This window comes from Scyliorhinus canicula, chromosome 8 (assembly GCF_902713615.1).
Source record: "Scyliorhinus canicula chromosome 8, sScyCan1.1, whole genome shotgun sequence".
NCBI lineage: Eukaryota > Metazoa > Chordata > Chondrichthyes > Carcharhiniformes > Scyliorhinidae > Scyliorhinus > Scyliorhinus canicula.
The window spans coordinates 178,186,292-178,209,506 of record NC_052153.1 but is presented as its reverse complement, the minus strand read 5'-3'; the positions used below and the strand labels follow the sequence as shown (position 1 = coordinate 178,209,506).

General features: G+C 44.4%; 1 protein-coding gene across 1 annotated transcript in view; it reads right to left on the bottom strand.

Moving 5' to 3' along the window:
* Positions 1-22,100: 22,100 nt before the first annotated feature.
* Positions 22,101-23,215, bottom strand: part of LOC119970709 (proteolipid protein DM beta) — a 268,190-nt gene continuing 267,075 nt past the window's right edge. Inside the window, exon 7 of the mRNA XM_038805768.1 lies at positions 22,101-22,894. Within this exon, the coding sequence (XP_038661696.1) occupies positions 22,742-22,894 (153 nt within the window). The 3' untranslated portion in view covers positions 22,101-22,741. The remainder of the gene's footprint in view (positions 22,895-23,215) is intronic.

The following is a 23,215-nucleotide window of genomic DNA, read 5'->3' as shown; positions in this document are numbered from 1 at the left end:
AAAAATGTATCACATTTTCACCCCGAGATGCACGACAGTGGGAGGTCTTCTGAACCTACTGTATGAAGTCTGCAGTCACTGCTCAGACACCTGAGAGGATTTCTTTTAGATTTTTTTCTCCTCCTCTTATCCGCCTTGTTTTTTTTTCTATTGTTTTGCCTCTTCCCGGAGATAATAAACCTGCGTGAGCCGGGGTGGGGATGTTTTGAAGCATCTAGGCCTCAGGTTCCAGATATGTTGGAAGTGGGGGAAGACTTGATGGAGCCGCTGGTCCTTTCCTGCTCGTCGTCATCTTTTGGGGTGGATTCTTCATTGCCCGATGCCAGTATCGGAACTCCTGATCAAGTTGTGAATGGAGCATCCCCCGATAATGGAATTAGCCATTACCATGCTCTGATCCGCTGTTGGCGGTGGCAGCGAACTCCCAAAGCCGCGCCGGCGACACATACAAAACCTCGATTTGGCGGGACTGATGCAGGCATGATTACACAAACGGGGCCCAGGCGCCTTGGCCGTTAAGGGGAAGCATGGAGGCAAGCAAACGTTTGAAAGCTTTTGGGCTTGCTGGGAGATGGTGTGGGGAACAACTTATGGTAAATGTGTGGACTCGGGATGTCCCCTTCGGGATCGGGGTGCCCTGGCTGAGACCTCCATTACTTCATAAATTCATTTAAACCCACCTCCTTGTTGCAACGTACCGGCTCCTGGTTATTGAGACCTCTGACAGTATCCTGCAAATGCTCTGAGGGCTTCTGCTCATGTGGCAACCAATCCAGCGTACCCACCTGAATACCTTCATATCCCAGCAGTACCATCAAGGAGATGTGCGTGGTCATGCTCACTCGCCAGCCCTCAGTGCACTCCTCAGAAGCACAGCTACACAGCAGAAGAAGTAGGAGATTGGCCGATCTCACCCCAAACAGAGGACACATGCACCATTGCCGCTGGAACCCTCCCTGGCACAGAGCCCAGCAGGGTTGGGGGAGAACATGTTGAGAGTGGCAGTACAACTCAGGATGGCCATGTAACCTGCCGGCTTTGGATGGTCAAGGGAATCCCCATCTTTCTGACATTCTCAGTCTCTTACCCCTCCACCCACAGGACATTGATTTCAGGCTACAGGCAGCAATGCTCGCTATCTAACTGGCTGCTGCTGCCATTGCGAAAATGCAGCAGCGTGAGCTGCAGGGCCAGCCAAGCAAAGACCCTGCACGAGAGGAGCATGCCCCAGAACAGCAGAGGGCAGCCGATGAGGCTCAAGTGGCAGTCATCCAGCAGGCCGAGGAGGAGGTGCGAAGGAGGCACTGCATCAGGCCATGTGTATGCCATCAAGATGCCCTGGCTGCTAGATTTTCTGCCATTGCTGGCATTCCCAGGTCCAGGGGTGATCGATGGCACACATGTCGCCTTCCAAGCACCGGTCTGCCATGGAGTGTCCTTCATCAATAGGAAGAACTTCCACTCCATGCATCTGCAGTTGGTGTGTGACCTTCAGCTGCACATCATGCACCACTGTGTCTGATATCCAAGCGAGTGCACAATGCTTATGTCCTGCCGTACTGATCAGTTCCTTCGAGTGAGGGATTGTTTAGTGGGTGAAAAGGCTTGCCTGCTGAGGTCATGGCTAATGGCACCTGTGCTGAGGTCCCCGGCTGAGGAGGAGGGCTGTGACAATGACGCTCACTCAGCAACCAGGAGCATCATTGAGCGTTCTGAAGATGCGCTTCCGCTGCCTGGACCGCTCTGGTGGCGATCTCCAACATAGCCTCACAGGGTCTCAAGCATCATGGTGGCCTACTGTTTGCTCCACAACATCGGGCAGCAAAAGGTAGGCATGTTGGAGGAGGAGGAATAATGGCAGGCCCCATCTGACAAGGAGGACAAAGATGGTGTCAGGAGGATCCAAATGAGGCTCCGAAGGTGGCGCAGCAAGTCGCTCAACATGTGATCCAGGACCACCACACACAGAACTTAACCCCCCACCAATTTACCAAATAAGAGCCCAGGCCACGGGCTGCTCCATTACCTTGTCCCACCTCTTCCCCCCGCTCCCCACTTCAACACCCTCATCCCCGCCACCCAAAATCCACCTCCCCCCTCCCTTAGTACTTCCAGCCCTTCCTTCCCCCTCACCTTCGACTCCTTCCCACTGCTGCTACACTCTCCGAGGGTCAAACCAGCATCTCCACACGGCACCGCGCAGTTACTGTAATTCTCCACCGGCGGCAGCACTTAGTGTCCCGAAAGGAGACTCCAGTGGCGGAATTTCCCATCGATGGGATCTTCCGTTTCGGCAGAAGCGCAGCCACGCCCGCGGGTTTCCCGATGGTGTGGGGTGGCCAAAATGGGAAACACCATTGGCAGGATGCGGGAACGGGGAATCCCACTGCCGGTAGGGGTGGACCGCGTAGGAAAACGTGGCTGGTGGACCAGAGAATCTTGCCTCGGCTACAGAGTCAGCCTTCCACCAGTCTTGATTAGTGGCCAGGAAGGACTCTAGAGGACTAACACTGACGGAAAAACGCCCAAAAATCGTATATGCCTTTCCAATTGTCGCCTCCCCCTCTCTCTCTCTCTCTCTCTCATTCTCTCCTCGTCTTTAAGATACGCCTTAAAATGTATCTCTGTGACCAAGCTTTTGACCCTAATATCTCATCCAGTACGCTGTTCGGTGTTCAATGTTGTTTGATAATCCTCTTGTGAGGTGCCTCGCAATGTTAAAAACACTATTTAAATGCATTGTGGTGTAAATAGGTGTGCCTTGTTAAGTCCAGCTATTTCCTTCACCGAGCTGGAGGGTGAAATTTGTAGAATGATTACAAGGCCGAGAAAAATGCTGCGAATTGTGTTGGGAGCACAGGCGGCAACATGCTGAGAAGGCTCAATTAAAGGCACAATCAGGCATCAGTTAGCTCTTGGTGTTCTTGCTGTGCAGAGGGTCTCCTGATTAACTTTTCCCTCCAGGAACCAAAATTGATCTGTCAGATTTATTTCTATTGATTACTTGGCATAATCGAGTTGTTTAATTTCTACATTATGCTCTCTCATCAGTCATCTAATTGGTGAATCAATAACGGCAAACCAGGTTACGGATGGTTCAGAGTGAATGATGATGTTATAAAGCAGGGTTTATGGATGTGATCTCAACCTTGAAATTAAATTACAGCCTTCTTGTTCACTGTGCACTGACAGATCTTTTCCAAAATATTTCCCACTCTTGTTTTTCCCGTTGTCCTAATTTTCTTTTCTGACATCCAGGACTGGGCGAGCAGGAATTTCCTTCAACTAAATATCTGGAAGATTGTCTTCGCCTCCCACCACAAACTCTGCTTCCCATTCCCTGACTCCCGCCCTCTCCCCGGTAACTTAAAGGCTGAACCAGACTTTCCACCACTTTGGTGTCATACTTGACCCCGAGAGGAGCTTCCGACTATGTGTCTGCAACACCGCTTGAGGCTGCCTCTCCCCAGCTCTGTAACATCACCTTATTCATCCCTGTCTCAAATCATCTGCTACTGAAATGCTCATGTGTGCTGATATGCCTAGGGGCTATATCATAGTTGGATGGTGCGCGACCTCCAACCAACAGGTGGTGGGCGGTTCAGACACACCATGGGGTCTCTAGAACAAGGTCATGTGACCTGTGACTCTGATACAAAAGGAGACACATTTGGCCATCTTGTGAAGAAGTATGAGAGGGTAATAAGACATACAAGTGAATGGTCAGTGCGAGGTACAAGTTCAAGAGGAGTAGATAGCAGACTCCATGATAACGTACTCTGTATCAGATTGCTATCTTCTCACACAAGACTCAATAAAAGATTCTGGTTTGGACAAGTCAAAGTATTTGGTGGATTCCTTCATAAAGTACAAAGGACCAAACACAACATTATCCATACCTTTCTGGACTTGACCACTCCAATGCACTCCTGACTGACTTCCCTACATTCTACCCCTCATAAAATTGACATAATTGAAAACCCTGCCGTATCCTAACTCACGCTAAGTCACGTTCACTCATCACCCACTGACCTACATTGCTTTTCCAGTTAAGTAACACCTCAATTTTGAAGCCGCCATCCTTGTTTTCAAATCCTTCCATGCATGATCTTGCCTCTTCCAATCTCCTCCTCTGGCACTACAACCCTCCGAGATATCTGAGCTCTGGCATCATGAGCATCCTGATTTTAATGGCTCCATCACTGGTTGGATCACGTGCCTTCAGTCGCCTAGGCCCAAAGCTCCGGAAAACCCTCCATAAACCTCTCTCTGTCATAAATGAAAACAGAAGACACTGGAGAAACTCAGCAGGTCTGGCAGCATCTACGGAGAGAGCAGCAGAGTTAACCTTTCGAGACAATGCGTCTAATCTTCGGAGCTTTCTTTCTGCTCCTCTTTCCCACTCTGGGATGCTCCTTAAAGTCCACCTCTTTGATCAGCTCTTTGCCCACCTCACCTAGCACCTCCTTCTGTGGAGATTTTGTTTCACAATGATCCCGTGAAGTTTCATTCTGTTGAGGCCGCTATATACATTTTAGTTCTTGTTCTTGTTGTTCTGCTTCTCCATAGTGAGTCTGCCAAATTGAAGCTTTGTCTCCCTTTGTTGGGTCCTCACTGCCTGAACCATCAGCTATTCTATTTAATGTGAACTTAAATTGACTATTTATCCAGTTCTGCTGGCTGGAACTGGCCTGATTTTTCAAAACAATATTCCCACACCATTGAATGCATTAACTGTGGTTCAATGATTACATTTTCACTTGTGAATAGGGTGGTCCCGAGTTCTACTCCAGTGAATTCAGCCTAAAATCTAGGCTATCACTACGGGCGCATTGGACATGCTATATTCTGAATGAGATGTAAAAGGAAAGCTCTATCTACCTATTCAATTGGATACAAAACAGGGAGAATGGCCAGTATTTATCGCTCAGCCAACATCACCAAATTGTATTATTTGCTAATTATCACCTGGCTTTTGGGACCTCACTGTGGAAATTGGCTGCTGCATTTTCAACATTGTAATGTATTGAAAATTACATTGTGATTTTTGTCCCCATGAGGCTACCATACACATATGTACCAGAAGAGGGGGTCTACTGGGAAGAGTAAGTAATAAAGGATGCATGTTTAATAACTTGTGCAGTACTAACCTAAATGAGTCCAGTGGAAAATATAAATGAGAATGTCACATACATTACAGTAATGCAGGGACGTTAGACCAGTTGGATATAGCACTCTAGGTGAGGGGGATCAAATGATATGGGGGAGAAAGTGGAATTAGGCTATTCTGTTGGATGATCAGCCATGGTCATAATGAATGGCGGAGCAGGCTCGAAGAGCAGAATGGCCTCCACCTATTTTCTATGTTTCTAAGTTCAGTATTCCAAGTAATTATTTTGGTTCTGAACTACTTTGTGACATCCTCAACTAGTGGAAGGACGTGGATGAATAGAAATGAAGATCAGCATCAATACATAGAGCATTTCCTTATCTTATTTTGTATATTACTCCCCATTTAGTGCTAATTTGTGGCCGACAACAATTGACAGCCAGTCCCTGCTCATTAATGGAATAGTTTAACAATATTGTAAAGCTGAAAGCAATTCTAAAGAACACCAATTTCTTCGGATCTGATCCCAGTACTGTCACGAATTTCATATTTAGTCCATCATTTAACATGTTCTCCAGCACGCAGCACACCCTCAGCTTCTCCTTGGCCATTATGAAGAGTGGGTCAGTCATTTCACTACCAGAATACTGGGCAAATGTTTCCTCTCCGCGTCTCCCGTCAGGGTCCTTTGTGAAATGCGTTTGAGCGATGCAACACAAGCATAAAACTACCCTTAATTACCACAAAATTGGCAATGTTACCAAAGAGCATTGACCAGACAGTATGGTTAGTGACTGAATGTTGCGATGCCCAAATCAATGAAACTTGCCACGCTGGTGTAAGCACAAAAATAGTTTGCGTGGACTGTGCTGCTGCGTTCGTGGATGTGTGTCTGAAACTGGGGTACATTAATGCAGCAGATGTGGTATTATCATTCATGAAGGTAATGTATACAGACAGCTGTTAGAGGGAGCTAATCCTAGAAGTATATAAGGCAGGGGTGGGCAAACTACGGCCCGCGGGCCACATGCGGCCCGACAAAGGTTTTTATGCAGCCCACCAAGTGATAAAAAAAAACATTTTTTTAAAAATTTGTTTAAAAAAATTTTTTTTTTTTAAGGTTAATGGCGGGGGGGGGGGGGGGGGCTGTTGGGTTACTTTCTGGTATAGGGTGGATACGTTGACTTGAGTAGGGTGATCATTGCTCGGCACAACATCGAGGGCCGAAGGGCCCGTTCTGTGCTATACTGTTCTATGTTCTATGTTCTACATGAGGCGCCCAGAATCATAACCGGGTGAAGTAATTATTTTACTTAATATACTATGCGGCCCTTTAAAATTGTGAATTTCTGAATGTGGCCCTTGCACGGAAAAGTTTGCCCACCCCTGATATAAGGGATGACGTTGAGCCTTGTGCGACAGAAGGTTGGAGTAGGTCATAGGAGCAGGAGCTCGCTAGGAGGACTGAAGATAGTGACAGAGCAAGAGAGTAGTTTAATCTGTTGGTGAGTTAATATAGATGAGTAGTTTGAGTATAGTTTATGTGTGATCAATCAACTGTTTGTTTCTTCATGATAAGTGTCGAATCCAGTTTGTCATGTTTAATAAAATAGTTTTGCTGGTTTACAAGACTCATTCTCTGATCAACACTACACATTGAAGCCTTCCAGATAGAGCAAGGCAGAGAACAACATAGCAGAAAAGAGGGGGCTTTACTTCGATGTGCCTGAGAAACCTAACACTTCGTAGGAAGTAATGCAAAAGTGCTAACGTACCTCATACACAAAAGGCAAACATTCGGGATCAAATTGAAGAATGGAAGTGGGAGCCATGAGAAGGCATGGAAATATCTTCTGTTACTTTCAACTCCCCCCCCCACCCCACACACACACACCCTTAGGGCAGTATATGGTTCTTTTGCATTCCAATGTCTTTGAATCTCAGATTTATTTTTCTCAGCAGCTTTGATGGAGGGTGGTGAGGAAGGGGATTGTAGATTTTCAACTGACATGCCGTTTGGCAATAAAAGTCTGGTGGTTTATATAATGGCAGCGGCTGATGCCCAACTTCCCATTTACACAAGATTGGCAAGTTTCGTTGACTTGGGTACCGCATCATTTAGTAATTTATTGTTCTGTCCAGACATTGCCCACATGCCTCCAGACATTATTCATTGCAAGTGAAACAAGCAGTCATGTCAGTTGAAAACATTTGCTGTAATGATGCTTGTCAGCCCGCAGCAATGAAAACACCCCCGCCTCTTTAAATAGGTTTGCAGCATTTAAAAAAAAAAAATTTAGAGTTTCATTTTTTCCAATTAAGGGACACTTTAGTGTGGCCAATCCACCTAGCCTGCACATTTTTTGGGGTTGTGGAGGCGAAACCCACGCAAACACGGGGAGAATGTGCAAACTCCACACGGACAGTGACCCAGAGCCGGGATCGAACCCGGGACCTCGGTGCCGTGAGGCAGCAGGGCTAACCCACTGTGTTAACGTGCTGCCCCACAGGTTTATAGCTTTGAGGGACCCTTACTGATTGTAATGTCCACGGCATTCCCAAGATTGACAAGTCTGAGTGTGTTAATGATGTGGAAGGGTTAATTAGGTACCAATTGCAATTCTTTCCCAGTCCAGCCTGGCAGGTGGGTGAATGGAGCTGTTTACTGTCATGTGAGAGTACCTTTAATAAATAGGTGTTTATAAATGGGTGTGTATATAAATATCTGTAGTGAGAGTACCTTTAAGAAATGGGTGTTTATTACTGCAGTGATGTTAGAGAGGGGGTGGAGCTGGGCTGTCTGTCAGCTTTTTACTTTTGTTTTTGAGTAGGCTGCAGGGTGTGTTTTAGTTTTGTTTTCAGAGCTGGATAGCTGCAGTCACAGCCTGAAGGTGTATGAATCTCTCTCTGTAATCTACAGACTGTAAATCGATCCTGGTGATTTAAAACTAATAACAGTAGTGACTTTAACCTGATGTGCTTCTGGTAAAATGTGTTTTAAGTCGTATGGATGTCAAAAGGAAAGCTTAAAAGATTACTCAGTGTTGTATTCTTTGGGGGTTGTATTTCAATTGATGGTTGCTAAGATGTTCACTGTATGTTTTAAAAAGGTTAACTTGAGTTCATAGAATGAACATTGCTTCGCTTTAAAAAATAATTTTCCGTTTCTGCTGTGCCACACCTGTAGATTGGGCCGTGTGCTCCCCATACCACAATCTAATAAAAGTTGTGGGTCAGGTGAACTCCATGATACACTTTGGGGTTCTCAAAACCCTGGCCCATAACAAATTGGGGGCTCGTCCAGGACAAAAGTCTATCTATTGTATTGGCTTAGTGAAATTAAAGACAGTGAGGGGTGAGCATATTGTGGTTGCTTTTCAGGTGTGGTATTCTAGCTTAAGTGGGGAGTGTATTGTGGACAATAGGTCTTTCAGAGGCTCTGAAGTTTTTGGGGGTGGAGACTGTCACACGCAGTACCTTATGGACAGAGACTAAAAGCAGACTGTTAGATTTGTAAAAACATACAGTTAACATTACCTGACAAAATGCGAAAAGATGAGGTAATCATGGCGGTGGCAAAGCATTTAAAGTTGCCTGATACAGTTTGACTCATTGGAAATGGCAAAAATGCAGTTACAAATTAAACAAATGGAACATGAGAAGAATTAAAGCAGCTTGAATATGAAAGAGTGAAAGAGAGAGAGAGAGAGCGGAAAAAGAAAGAGAAAGAGATAGAGTAGAAAGAGAAAGAGAGAGAGAGGACAAAGAAAAAGAGAGAGAAGAAAGGAGAAAAGAAAGACTAGCTTGAGCAGAACAAAAAGAAAGAGAAAGGGAAATACAGAAAGAGAGGGAGTTTGGACTTCAGAAAATGGCCATGAAACATGGCAGTTAGTTAAAATTGGCAGACGTAAAAGGAAACGTACAGTTGGATGATAGTAATGAGGATAGTGAGAAAGAGCATCAAAGTCGAAGGCTTGGTGGGAATCTATTTAAATATGTCCAAGCATTGCCAAGGTTTGACGAGGAGGTAGAAGCCTTTTTCATTTCATTTGAGAAGGTAGCTAGGCAAATGAAATGGCCACAGGGCATGTGGGTATTACTGATTCAAACAAAGCTGGCAGGTAGGGCAAGTGAAGTGTTTGCATCACTACTGGAGGAGGTATCTGAGACGGATGAGGAGGTGAAAAAATCCATCTTAGGTGCATATGAACTAGTGCCTGGAGCCTACAGACAAAGGTTTAGAAATTTAAGGAAAGAATTTGGTCAAACATACATGGAGTTTGAAAGGCTCAAACAGAGTTATTGTGCTAGGTGGATAAGGCTTTGAAAATAAACCAAACGTATGAAGCTCTCAGAGAAATTATACTTTTGGAGGAGTTTAAAAATTAGTTCCTGATATAGTGAGAACACATGTGGAAGAGCAGAGGGTTAAAACTGTGAGATTAGCAGCAGTAATGGCAGATGATTATGAATTAGTTAATAAATCAAAGCTTTGTTTCCAACATCAGTTTCAGCCTGTGAGGGATAGAAATTGGGGACATGAGAAATACACAAGTGGTAAAGGTAAAGGTGATCTGATGGGAGATAATAAGGAGGGTGTACCTCAGATTAAGAAAGAAATCCAGGAGGGTGGAAGAGACATGAACAGTTTCAAATGTTTTCACTGTAATAAACTAGGCCATGTAAAGTCACAGTGTTGGTCATTGAAGAAAAGCATTGGGAATGCTGATGTGCTAAAACAGGATCAGACAGTGGGGTTTGTGAAAGTGGTAAAGGAAAGCCCAAGTGAAGTGAAGGAGGTGCAAAAGATTGTTCAGCCTGATCAAGAGATGATTGATAAGAAGGTGCCAGATCTCTTTAAATAATTTACTTGTGTGGGTAAAGTTTACTCATATGTATCAGGAGGAGCAGGTAAAGAAGTCACAATTTTAAGAGATACGGAAGCTAGTCAATCTTTAATGGTAAGAGATGAGAAGTTATGTAGTTTGGGAAGAATGTTGCCAGAAAAGGTGGTAATATGTGGAATTCAGGGTGAGAGGAGCAGTGTTCCATTATATAAGGTAAGGTTGGAAAGTCCAGTGAAGAGTGGTGAGTTGGTAGTAGGAGTAATAGAGAAAGTATCTTGTGCAGGAATACAGTTTATCTGGGCAATGATATAACTGGATCGCAGGTGGGAGTGATGCCTACTGTGGTTGATAAGCCAGTGCAAAATCAGACAACTGAAGTGTTGATCCTGGGATTTTTCCCGAGTGTGAACAAGTTCCCAAACTCACAGGTTAAGACAAGAGGAGAAATCAAAGAGTGAAGATGAAGTTGAAGTGCAATTATCAGAAACAATATTTGATCAGATGGTTGAAAAAGAACAAGAACAGGTGGAGGATGAGGCGGATATTTTTAGTTCTGGAAAATTGGCGGGGTTACAATAGAAAGATATAGAAATAAAACTTATGTATCAGAAAGCATATACAGAAGAGGAATCTGTGTATACCAGAGTGTTATTATCATAAAAGTGATATCTTGATGAGAAAATGAAGACCTTTACATATGCAGGGGGGTGAAAAGTGGGCAGAAGTTCATCAAGTGGTATTGCCATAGGGTATAGAAAGGCGGTGTTGCGAGTTGCACATGAGGTACCAGTGGGAGATCATTTGGGAATAAGGAAAACTCAAGCTAAAATCCAAAAACATTTTTATTGGCCTGGACTACATAAAGATGTAGTTAAATTTTGTCAATCATGTCACACATGTCAAGTGATAGAGAAACCTTAAGCAGTGTTAAAACCAGCACCCTTAATACCCGTTCCAGCATTTGAAGAACATTTTGCAAGGGTCCTATTTGATTGCATAGGACCGCTTCCAAAAACGAAAAGTGGGAATCAATATCTTTTGACGATAATGGATGTGTCTACTAGGTTTCCAGAGGCCATTCCAGTACGTAACATTACAGCTAAAAAGATTTTGGAGGAGTTACTTCAATTCTTTATTAGATATGAACTACTCACAGAAATACAATTGGATCAAGGATCAAATTTTACCTCAAGGTTATTCAAAGAAGTTATGGATAGCTCAGGAATAAAACAATTTAAATCAACTGCATACCATGCAGAATCGCAGAAAGCGTTAGAAAGGTGGCATCAGACATTAAAGATAATGTTAAGGGCTTATTGTCACGATTATCCAGAGGATTGGGATATAGGTATTCCAATAGTACTGTTTGCAATTAGAGATGCACCTAATGAGTCAACCAAATTTTGTCCTTTTGAACTAATTTTTGGTCATGAGGTAAGAGGACCAGTTAAATTGATTAAGGACAAATTGGTGAGTGAGAAATCGGAAATTACATTATTGGATTACGTGTCAAATTTTAGGGAACGATTAAATAGAGCAGGTGAATTGGCGAGACAACATTTAAAAGTTGCACAAAATGTGATGAAACGGATCGCGTTCGAAGTATTGCCAGTGGAGATACAGTTTGGTATTGTTACCAGTGGTAGGTGAACCTTTAAAAGCTAGGTTTTGTGGACCTCATCAGATTGAAAGGAAATTAAGTGAGGTGAATTATGTGGTAAAAACACCAGATAGAAGGAAAGCTCACCGAGTGTGTCATGTGAATATGCTTAAAAGGTACTTTGAAAGGAAAGGAGAGAAAAAGGAGGTTTTAATGATTCTAACTCAAAGTGACGAACCAAATCCAGATGACTGTGAATTTGACATACCTCAAATTAAATTGGAAAATGAGGATGTTCTTAAAAATTGGGATGAATTGTTGAGTTACCTTCCAGAGGTAAAACAAACTGACCTGAAAGGGTTATTGATATCACATGGGCAGGTTTGTGGTGATAAATTGGGAAGTACTAAAATGGCTATACTGTATGTAGATGTGAGAAATGCTGTTCCAATAAAACAACATCCATACAGACTTAACCCTTTAAAATTGTCAGAAGTTAACAAAGAGATTAAGAGTATGCTTACAAATGGCATAATTGAAGTGGGTTGCAGCCAATGGAGCTCACCCACAGTGATGGTACCAAAACCAGACAATACCCAACGGTTGTGTGTGGACTATAGAAAGGTTAATGCAGTTATAAAAATGGACTCTTATCCTATCTCAGATTTGGAGGATTGCTTGAGAAAGTGCGACAATCAGCTTTTATTTCCAAACTGGATTTAATTAAAGGTTGCTGGCAGGTACTTTTATCCAAAAGGGCAAAGGAGATTTCAGCTTTTGTGACTCTAGATGGTATACCAATTCAAAGTTATGCCATTTGGCATGAAAAAGGCCCCAGCCACATTTCAATGGTTAACTAACAAAGTTGTTTCAGGATTACACAATTGTGTGGTATACATCGACGATATGGTAATTTTCAGCCAGACATGGAGAGAACATTTGAAACATCTGATGGAGTTATTCGATCGACTTCAGGAGATAGGTTTGGTGATAAACCTAGCCAAAAGTGAATTTGGAAAAGCTCAAGTCACTTTCTTTGAGGAGTTTCCGATACCCTCAAGACAAAGGGAAATAATGCGATTTCTTGGCGTCAGTGGATTTGATCGAACATTTGTGCAAAAGGTTTGTAGTGTGATTGTCTAATGATGGACTTGCTGAAGAAACGTCGAAAATTTCAATGGACAGCGGACTTTCATCAGGCATTTGACTGCCTGAAAGCTGTGATACCCAATGCTCCTGTGTTGGAGAATTACAAGGGTCTCTGTGATTAGATTGAACTGAAGTATATGACTTTAAAGAGAAATGCCGCGGCGTAGAGAAATGGACGGATCGTGCAGAGACCTTCTTGTTCAAAGAGACTGTCAATTGTGAAGGATTTCAGTTGGAGGAAGAAGAACAAAAATGGACTATATTATTGTACCTGTTGGTGTGTGTTGTTATTTTTTAAACAAAAAAATAGATTTACTGTGCATATTTCTTAAAGGATAGTGAAAAGATGAAAAATAAAATCATCTGAAAGTTGATGGTTTATTTTTTTTTCTTGGGGGGAGGTGTCATGTGGGAGTACCTTTAAGAAATGGGTGTTTATAAATGGGTCTGTATATAAATATCTCTAGTGAGAGTACCTTTAAGAAGTGGGTGTTTATTACTGCAGTGATGAGAGTGAGTGGAGCTGGGCTGCCTGTCAGCTTTTTACTTTAGTTTCTGAGCAGGCTGCAGGGTGTGTTTTAGTTTAGTTTTCAGAACTGGATAGCTGCAGTCACAACCAGAAAGTGTATGAATCTCTCTCTGTAATATAAAGACTGTAGATCGATCCTGGTGATTTAAAACTAATAACAGTAGTGACTTTAACCTGATGTACTTCTTAAAAGGTGTTTTAAGCCATATGGATGTTAAAAGGAAAGTGTAAAGGATTATTTAGTGTTGTATTCTTTGGGGATCGTATTTGAATTGATGGTTGCTGAGATGTTCACTGTATGTTTTAAAAAGGTTAACTTGAGTTCATAGAATAAACATTGTTTCGCTTTAAAAAACACTTTTCCATTTTTGCTGTACCACACCTGTAGAGCGGGCCGTCTGCTCCCCATACCACAATCTAATAAAAGTTGGGGTCAGGTGAACTCCATTATACACTTTGGGGTTCTCTAAACCCTGGCCCATAACATTACCTTGCTGCAGAATTACGTTTTGTCACTCATGGAGATGTGGGGGTCATTGGCTAGGCCAGAATTCATTGCTCATCCCTTGATTCAACTGGATAGCTTGTTGGGCCAGTTCTGAGGGCATTGAGTCATTATTGCTGTTTGTCATGGTTCTTGTGTCAGAGTCACAGATAGGCCACACTCGATAAGGGGGCAGATTTCCTTCACTATAAAAGATTATGGAACCAGATGGGGCAGCACGGTAGCATTGTGGGTAGCACAATCGCTTCACAGCTCCAGGGTCCCAGGTTCGATTCCGGCTTGGGTCACTGTCTGTGCGGAGTCTGCACATCCTCCCCGTGTGTGCGTGGGTTTCCTCCGGGTGCTCCGGTTTCCTCCCACAGTCCAAAGATGTGCAGGTTAGGTGGATTGGCCATGATAAATTGCCCTTAGTGTCCAAAATTACCCTAGTATTACGGGGATAGGGGGAGGTGTTAACCTTGGGTAGGGTGCTCTTTCCAAGAGCCGGTGCAGACTCGAGGGGCCGAATAGCCTCCTTCTGTACTGTAAATTCTCTGTAAAGATGTGTTTTTCATCGGGCCCCATTATTGACGCTAGCTTTTTAATTCCACATTAATTTAATAAACTGAATTTAAATTCCCCAGCTGCCACTGTGCTCTTTGAAAGCATGGCTCTGCTTCATTAGCCCAGTTCTCTCGATTATTCATATAAAAACAGAACATTCCGGAAACAATCAGCCTGTCTGGCACCATCTGTTGAGAGAGAAACAGAATTAACATTTTGGTGCATGACCTTTCATCAGCACTGAGAAAAATGAGAAATGCAATTTGTCGCGCACAAGTGAAGGGCGGGGGCAGGGGGAATGTTGAAGGGGGGGGGGGAGGTGGAAAGAGTGGGAAGAACATCAAAATTGGATCTCTGGCATTAGGACGAGGGCAGGACGGATTACATGATAAAATGTCTCCTGGCCAAAAGTCAAAGGGAGTGGCAATGGGCAGAGTGAAGAAGGAAAAGATGTGTCTAGGTGAGGTGTGAAAGGCAGGATACCAAATGTGAAGTAAAGGGACTGAGAAAGAAACAAGAGAAAAAAATGGAACAGCAAAATGCACGAGGTTATGAACTAAAAGCGTTGAACACAGTATCGATTCCAAGGGGATTCCAAGAAGTTGCGGTGCTGTGTCTCGAAGCTTGCACCCCCATAATATAATTGACCAGTTAACAGTGCTTCACATTTGTGGATCGTTGTCATGCATCACTGTCAGCTCAGAACAATATACAATGTGGGAGAAAATCAGAATATGACATTTGGTAATTATACAATTCTTGGGAGGAAAATGGCACCTTGGATTATGGTCCTCAGGGTTCTCCAGCACTCGGGGTTTCCTCGTGTCATGTCTGCGTCTATCATAGATTCATTGATATAGATTGGTTGTCAGAATTAGTCAACAACTCCCATTATTGTTGAAACACAATGGTAGAAGGTGTGTTAGTCAGCCGATCCTGTCTTCCTGTTTTACGTGGAGGAGAAAGGTCAAAGTCTAAAGTTGCCAAACACAACGTTGAGTCTCCGAGGGCTGCAACGCCCCCTACCGGAAGATGAGGTGCTGTTCCTGTGCCGGGTTTCACTGGAGCATTGCAGCAGGCCAAGGACGGACATGTGGCATGAGAGAGAGGTGCTGAGTCAAATGGCAAACGACAGAAGGGTAGTGGTCACACTTTTGGACCCAGCAAAGGTGTTCCTCAAAGCGGTCATTCAGTCTGCTTCTGGACGCCCCAATGTAAAGGAGACCCATAGATATATTGCCTCAATGAAAACCACCCTCTCTTCCCTCCCCTCCCCCTTTCACACCAAGCCATCTGTTTTCTGTTCATAAAGTTACTACATTTTGTCGCAGTTTCGACAGCTTTAACACTTTCTCACTCCCTTCAGTTCTGATGAAGAGTCAACGGACTCAAAACATTCGCTCTGTTTCTCTGATGCTAGATGCTGCCAGAGCTGCTGAGTTTTCCCAGTGTCCTCTGTTCTTTTTCCAGATTCCAGCATCCGCAGGAACTTGCTTATTTTCCTGGTTATTTTACTTTGCTGAATCTGTGGAATTTACCACCCAGGCCGGGATTCTCCCCTACCCGGCGGGACAGAGTGGCGTGAACCACTCCGGCGTCGGGAGGAATTCTCCGCACCTTTAGGGGCTAAGCCCTCACATTGAGGGGCTAGGCCCGCGCCGGAGTGGCTCCCACTCCGCCGGCCGGCGCGAACAGCCTTTGGCGCCCCGCCAGCCGGGGCCGAAAGGCCTTATTCGCCGGCCGGCAGAAGTCCGCGCATGCGCCGGTGCGTCAGCGGCTGCTGATGTCATACCGGCGCATGTGCAGGGGAGGAGGTCTCTTCCGCCCCCGCCATGGTGAAGGCCATGGCGGGGTGCGAGAAAAAGAGTGCCCCCATGGCACAGGCCCGCCCGCCGATCGGTGGGCCCCGATCGCGGGCCAGGCCACCGTGGGGGCATCCCCCGGGGTCAGATCGCCCCCCCCAAGAGCCCGCCCTGTGGGGTCGGAGAATTCCACCCCCAGAGTGCAGTGGATGGCTGGAAATTAAATAAAATTTGAGGAGGAGTTAGACAGATTTTTAATTAGTAGTGGGATGAAGGGTTATGGAGAACGGTCAGGAAAGTGGAGTTGAAGCCGAGAGGAGATCAGCCATGATCGTATGGAATGGCAGAATGGGCTTGAGGGGCCGAATTGCATACTCCTGCTTCTAGTTCGTATGTTCAATTTACTGTTTCCACCTCATTTTGTATTAAATATTCTATGTGTGTGTTTTTACATCGGACTTGGGCATCGCTGGCAAGGCCAATATTTGTTGTCCAACCCTAATTGCCCTTGAATTAAGTGACTTGCTAACCTATTTCAGAGGGAAGTTAAAAGGCAACCATATTAATGTGGAGCTGGAGTCACATGTAGGCCACTCCAGGTAGAGACAATATATTTCCTTCATTAAAGGACATCAATGGACAAGATGGTAGTTTCACGGACTAGCTGACAATTCCAGATTTTTTATTCATTGAATTTAGATTCCACTCGCTGCCGCAGTAGGATTTGAAACCATGCCCCCCCCCCGCCAATTAGCCTTGGTTTCTGGAATACTAGCCCATTAGACACCCCCTGCCTCCCTCGTCTCACCCTGGGTGTTGCTTTGAATTAGTAGGATGTAAGGTTCCTTCCTGTTTATTTCCTTATTTTTATCCTTTTTTTTTGTTTTGCCATTATCATTTTTGATCCATGGATGATTAATGGACATGAGTCTTTAAGTCAAGTAACAAAATTCAGAAGGTGCAGGAGAGAACACTCTGCTAGCCTCTGCTGGTTTGAACAGGAGCTTCAGGCCTGCTGGCACCAGAGAGAAAGAGATGGGTGGAACTTGGTTTGGTTGGCCCAAAAGGAGGCACAGTAATGGGTGGTGATTGGCTCCTATCCCATTGGAATGATTTTCAGAGTCCCAAAGAGTTTCAGTTTGTCTCCTGAAAGCACAGGAAGTAGGCCCCTCTCTCTCTCTCTCTCTCGTGTGTTCCCTCCAGAAATAGAGCCTGCATGAATAAATCTACAGGGCAACCATTACAGGCTGCAGACCAAGACAAGAACCTCCTCTCTCTCTCTCTCTCTCCAGGAAGTCTGTGAGTGCTGTATTTCTGAAACTCCAGAGACTGGAATGAATCTATCATAAAAACAACAAAGTGAAAACAAAGTTTGAAGTGGAGTAAATTCCACTATCTGAAACAAATAGTCTTTTTCCCTTTAACTTATGATTTTATTACCCTTTTCTTCCTCTCTGTATCTGTCTGTCTTGTGTGTGTGTGTAGAGGGTATGGGGCAAGTTAAAGTGCGGAATTAGATAATAGTTAATAAGTTGTATTTGCTGTATATTTCATTACAGCCCTTGTTATAAATGAACAGTAATTGTGTTTACATTTGCCAACCTGGTGACCATAATTATTGGGCAGCCAAGAGCCAAAGACTTTGGATATTTTTCTGAGAATTGTTGGTTCGTTCACTTGTGTTCTGATTCTGGGTCAAGTGGGGCAGGGATTAACCCCATACTCACCTAGAGTATGTCGTTACAAGGATATCTCCTGATCACCAGAACATAGCTTCATATCCAGCGAGTCCGAAGATTTTTTTCTCCCCATTGGTTGCAAGGGTTCTCGATGGAATGTGTTTGGCCTGAAGATATGATGCAAGTTTTAGTGGGTGTGATCCCACATTAAAAGGTTCCCCTAATTTGGAACCAAGGTAACCTTGAACAAAAATACAGCATGGGCTGTTCTGAGGAATGAAAGAACATCAGGCCGGTCAAGTAATAAGATGTATTTCTAATGTTACGACTGGGCCCCATTGTTGAGACAGACTAGATGGAATTTAACACTTAATTTGTACCTCATGTGGAAAACCTCACCCATTGGAAGGCAATATGAGGAGTTCAAAGAGCGTGGCGCACAATTTTCTGACCATGATTAAATAAATCAAGCTTGGCATGGATCTTAGTTTCCCAGGATGAATATTGGACTGGCAGACTCTCCATAGCATGCTTACCCAACCCTAACACCTGGTGGGGTGGGTGGCGGGAGTTGCAAATGGAAAATTTCAGAAAGATAAGGGGCAGAATTCTCCGCTCCCGCGAAAAATCAGGAAGGCCGTCATGAACTCGGCCGAGTTTCACGACGGCCTCGGAGGTCGCTCCTCTCACCTTATTCACCCCCACCCGGGGGACTAGGAGCGGCGCTCCGTAACTCTCAGCCGCCGAGAATGATGCGATGGCGGCGCCTGTGTGACGTCAGCCGCGCACGCGCAGGTTGGCCGGCTCCAACCCGCGCATGCGCGGCTGATGTCACGACAGCTGATGGCTCAAACCCGCGCATGCGCGGTTGCCGTCTTCCCCTCCGCTGCCCCGCAAGACGTGGCGGCTTGATCTTGCGGGGCGGCGAAGGGGAAAGAGTGCGTCCCTTTGAGACGCCGGCCCGATGATCGGTGGGCACTGATCGCGGGCCAGTCCCCTCTCGAGCACGGCCGTGGTACTCACTCCCCTCTCCGTCCCCCACAAGCTTCAAACCAGCTTTTGCCGCCGTGTCCATGACGGCAGTGACCAGGTGTGGTTGCCGCCGTCGTGAACAGGCCGCTTGGCCCATCCGTGTCGGAGAATCGCCGGTCGCCATGAAAAACGCCCGGCCCTCCCGCGATTCTCCCACATGGCGTGGGGAGCGGAGAATCACGCCCAAGGTTTGGCCACAACAGTAAAAATTATTTTTTTAAAAGCTGACTTATAATAAGAAAGAACTTGCTGAGAAATACAACTTGCTCAAAGCTGGCTCAACATGGAAGGAAGCAGTGAAATGCAGGCTGAACCTGGAGAACTGAGAATGTGCCCGGAGCTGAAACCCATGGGGAAAAGTGTGGAGAGTGGCAGATGCCGGTCGTCACTGTTTCTTCAATCACAGCTTGTTTCTCTTCCGTGTTTGCGTCTGATGGACTCATTATTGAACCTATTGGCAGCAAATATGGGAGAGAGACAGGCTTTGATTGGAAGAGCAGTGCCCTGCAGAAATATTAAAATCAACTGAATTGTCCGTCCAGCATTTTCAACAAACACTCCGAGTGCCACGTGGAGGGGGGTGCAAGGTCCATCTCACATCTCAGTAATGGAGTTGCTGACCAACCATGTCAATCAATCCCTATCAGGTGGTCTACATAGATGTGTCATACTTGGCTGGGAAATTCTTAATGTTAACATTGAATAGGTCAAAGGTGGAACACATTTCATTTCCCAACACTCTCCTCCCTCATCTTTACAACAAAAAGTCTCTCTCGCTCTCTTACACGCACTCACACACATAAACACATGTGCACGCTTGTGCAAACACACATGAACACAGAGCCATTTTAGCTGCACTGATTTGGGGGCAACAAACCTCACCATCGAAATGATCAAGAAACTTGCAAAATCTCCACAAAGGAACAAGTACACAAATTTATTTTTATTAATTAAATTGCAAGCACTTTCTTCCTACAGTCAAATGAAAGCCACTGTCAAGCTGTTGGCACATTCATTTACAAAAAAAAACAGAGTAATTATACAGCCTGCTACGAAGCATTCTTTGTGAAAATACAAAGACTAGTACCAGAAAGCCAATAGCGTTAAGTTATTACTGAATACAAGACATCATATATGAACCAGGGGACATGGATTAAACTGACACAACCTATAGATATCGCACAAAAGGAATCAAACACTACATTAAAATATCATAAGGAGAGTTGCAGCATAATACTGGCAACATAGGAACCATATACTGCACACAGTACTGATACAGTAAGGAGCCTAGTGTTAAAAGAAAACTTGCTGTCAACTCTCAAGAAACTATCCCCATATCTAGTGTATAACCATGCCACGAATAACACCTACGTCGAAGTTCTTATCTAATACAGAAAACGCTTAGAAATTACCAAATGTTGCATGACAGTTACAGTATAAAGCAGATCTCAACCCCTTTAACGTCATTAAAAATGCACTTACATCAGGAAACAGCTCACCATAGCCCACACTGGGCCCACGAGGTGGGCCAAAAGAAAAACGAACTAGGATTTCACTTCCAAAAACACCGATGGAGATTTTGTTCAGGCTACATGTTTTAGGGAGACACCGTACTGCGTACAAAGAGCAGTATCAATAGGCAATACAGAATAAAATTCAACACACCCATTTTGGTCCAGAATCCATGGAACACTCTCAATGACTTTTTTTACTTTACAGATTTCACTGGCAGCTTTTTTGATTTTTTTTTAACCCCCTGTCTAAATATATAACATCAACTTTTGCCAATAGCAGCCAAATCACGTTCACAATGAAAAAAAATGTTTTCCCTTGTTGTCCCCAGTCATGTCAGACACTACATATTTTTACACGTGAGACTACTTTCACTCAACAAAGAACGCTTGATTAAACTGTCAACGATTGGCCATTTAATCTGAAGCGGATTTATTGTTGTCGGAGTTGAATTGGGAACCAAAAGCCCCAAAGCGTTATCACCCACCCCGCACCCCCACCTTGGTTATGAAGTACTAAAGTCCTGGCAAATGGTGACAGTTAAGTAAAAGGCCCGGATGAAATGGAATGTGCGAGTGTGTGTCCTGTAGCAGTAAGCTCCTATGAAACGGGTTAATATTTGCGTCACCTACTGTGAAGCTATGAGGAGAACATTCATTATTCAGTCAGCCACTCGTCGGGCCTTGTTGGTGCCTTCGTGTTTCGTTGAAACGTCTACTCTCCCTGCAAGCTCAAGGCCACTGGCGAGCAGCTCTCGGGAGGAGGACAGGAGGCAGCGGCTCACCGGCAGCACCACCTTCTCAGGGGCAATTAGGGGCATGTCAACAAATGCCGGCCGAGCCAGCGATGCCACATCCCGTGGAAGAATTTTAAAAGAACAGGCAAAATCCAATCGTGCTGACTTAAAAACATCACCACAATCATAAGGAAGGAAAACAGATGTGGGCATGCTCAGTCATCATGAATAAAGGGCTTTAACTGCAAATAAATGAAGTGAGAGGATCTCCAAAATTATAGCAAACCACCCATGATCCCATTTTATTAACATGACCTGATTGGGAATACACAATTGATCTGTTAACATTCAAAAAGAGAAAAGGCAGGTTGAAGGTTCAGGTATGGACCCTTTTCTTTCTTTATCGCCCAGATTCCAAGGAATTTCCGGATGGCGAAATTTCCCAGTTCGGAAGTGGCACCGGTGCAGTCATCAATGTACTGGAAGCATTCCACCTATCCCACGAAAGAGCAGGTGTGGTGAAGATGCCTACAGGTTCCTGCAGTAACATCCATTTAATTGAATTTGACACATTTTGGCCACCATGCACCAAAGGCCCTAATCAGCAATGAATTTCGTAATCGAAGGCGAAAATCGAGGCAAAAATTCTTCAATTCCACGTATTAAAAATTAATATTAAATGTTCAACCAATATAAGCCAGCGCCTTGCCTATAATTATAAAAATTCAGAGTGTAATGTTAAAAAAAATGAGCACGATTATTAGATCCAGGAATTCATCAGGTCACAAGGGTTTCAAAGTAATATTTCACGTTAGGAAATCTTAAATAATGAAAAAGGTAGCAAACCTGAAAATGACGGCAGATGATGTATAATGTAGAATTACAGAATACCTGCAGTGCAAAAGGAGGCCATTCGGCCCATCGAGTCTGTACTGACCGTCTGAAAGAGCACCCTACCTAGGCCCAATCCCCGCCCTATCCCCACCCAACCTTTTGGACACTGAGCATTTTAGCATGGCCAATCCACCTAACCTGCACATTTTTGGACTGCGGGAGAACCCAGGGTGATCCCACGCAGACACGGGGAGAACATGCAAAATCCACACGGACAGTCACTCAAGGCCGGAATTGAAACCGGGTCCCAGGTGCTGTGAGGCAGCAGTGCTAACCACTATGCCGCCGTGCCACCCCACATAAATGATTATCATGCTAGTTATCAAATACCTCTCATTTAAACAAAGTGATAATCCATTCACAAACTCCATTAAAATGGCAGATAGTGGAATTTGATATGAATGCATTTGGCATTTGAATAATAAAGTCAGCCACAGTGATATCCCAAATTAAGTTTCATTCCCCCCCCTTTCCCTTGATACATGGTCCCATTAAAAATGTCCTTTCTTTAAAAATAAGAGAAGGACCGTTTTAAAAAATAAAAGTTACAAATACCAAAAATCTCAAAAAATAAAATGATCAGTGGAAGAAACATTTCAAAAGCCCGATGGAATTATGAGTGAAGCGAGGCCTAACCCCTTAACTAAATGACAAGGCTTGCGGATTTTAAACCACTTTAAAAAGAAAACGTGTGGTCAAGTCGCATAGGAACTTACTGAACCAGTAACCAGGGTCGTGAGTCAATTGTTAAGCTTTAGTCAGACACAAAGCAGTGACTGGTGCAAGTGAGGGGACGGGACCTTTTATGTATAAGCATTTAACCGCTCTTTCGAACGGGTGGAATGGATGTCATGCAGCTCTTGTTCCTCCTTTGACTTGATGTCCTCGTATTTCTGCATCCGACAGGCATCTTTCACGTAGGCCCAGTTGGCCGAGAGCACCATTAGGTAATGAACCTACAAAAGACAAAACACAAAATGGGGCGACTTGAGTAATCAGCAGGATCAGTGACAGGGAAAGGTGGTTAATTGTTTATTGGACACATATTCACACATACATAGACACACATGCAGATTTATACATGCGTGTACATGCACACATGTAAATGCATGCATGCGCACATATATATCCATTCATAAGGAACAAAGAACAAAGAAAAGTACAGCACAGGAACAGGCCCTTCGGCCCTCCAAGCCTGTGCCGATCATGATGCTCTAACTAACAAAAAAAATCTTCTGCCCTTACTCGGTCCATATCCCTCTATTTCCTCCCTATTC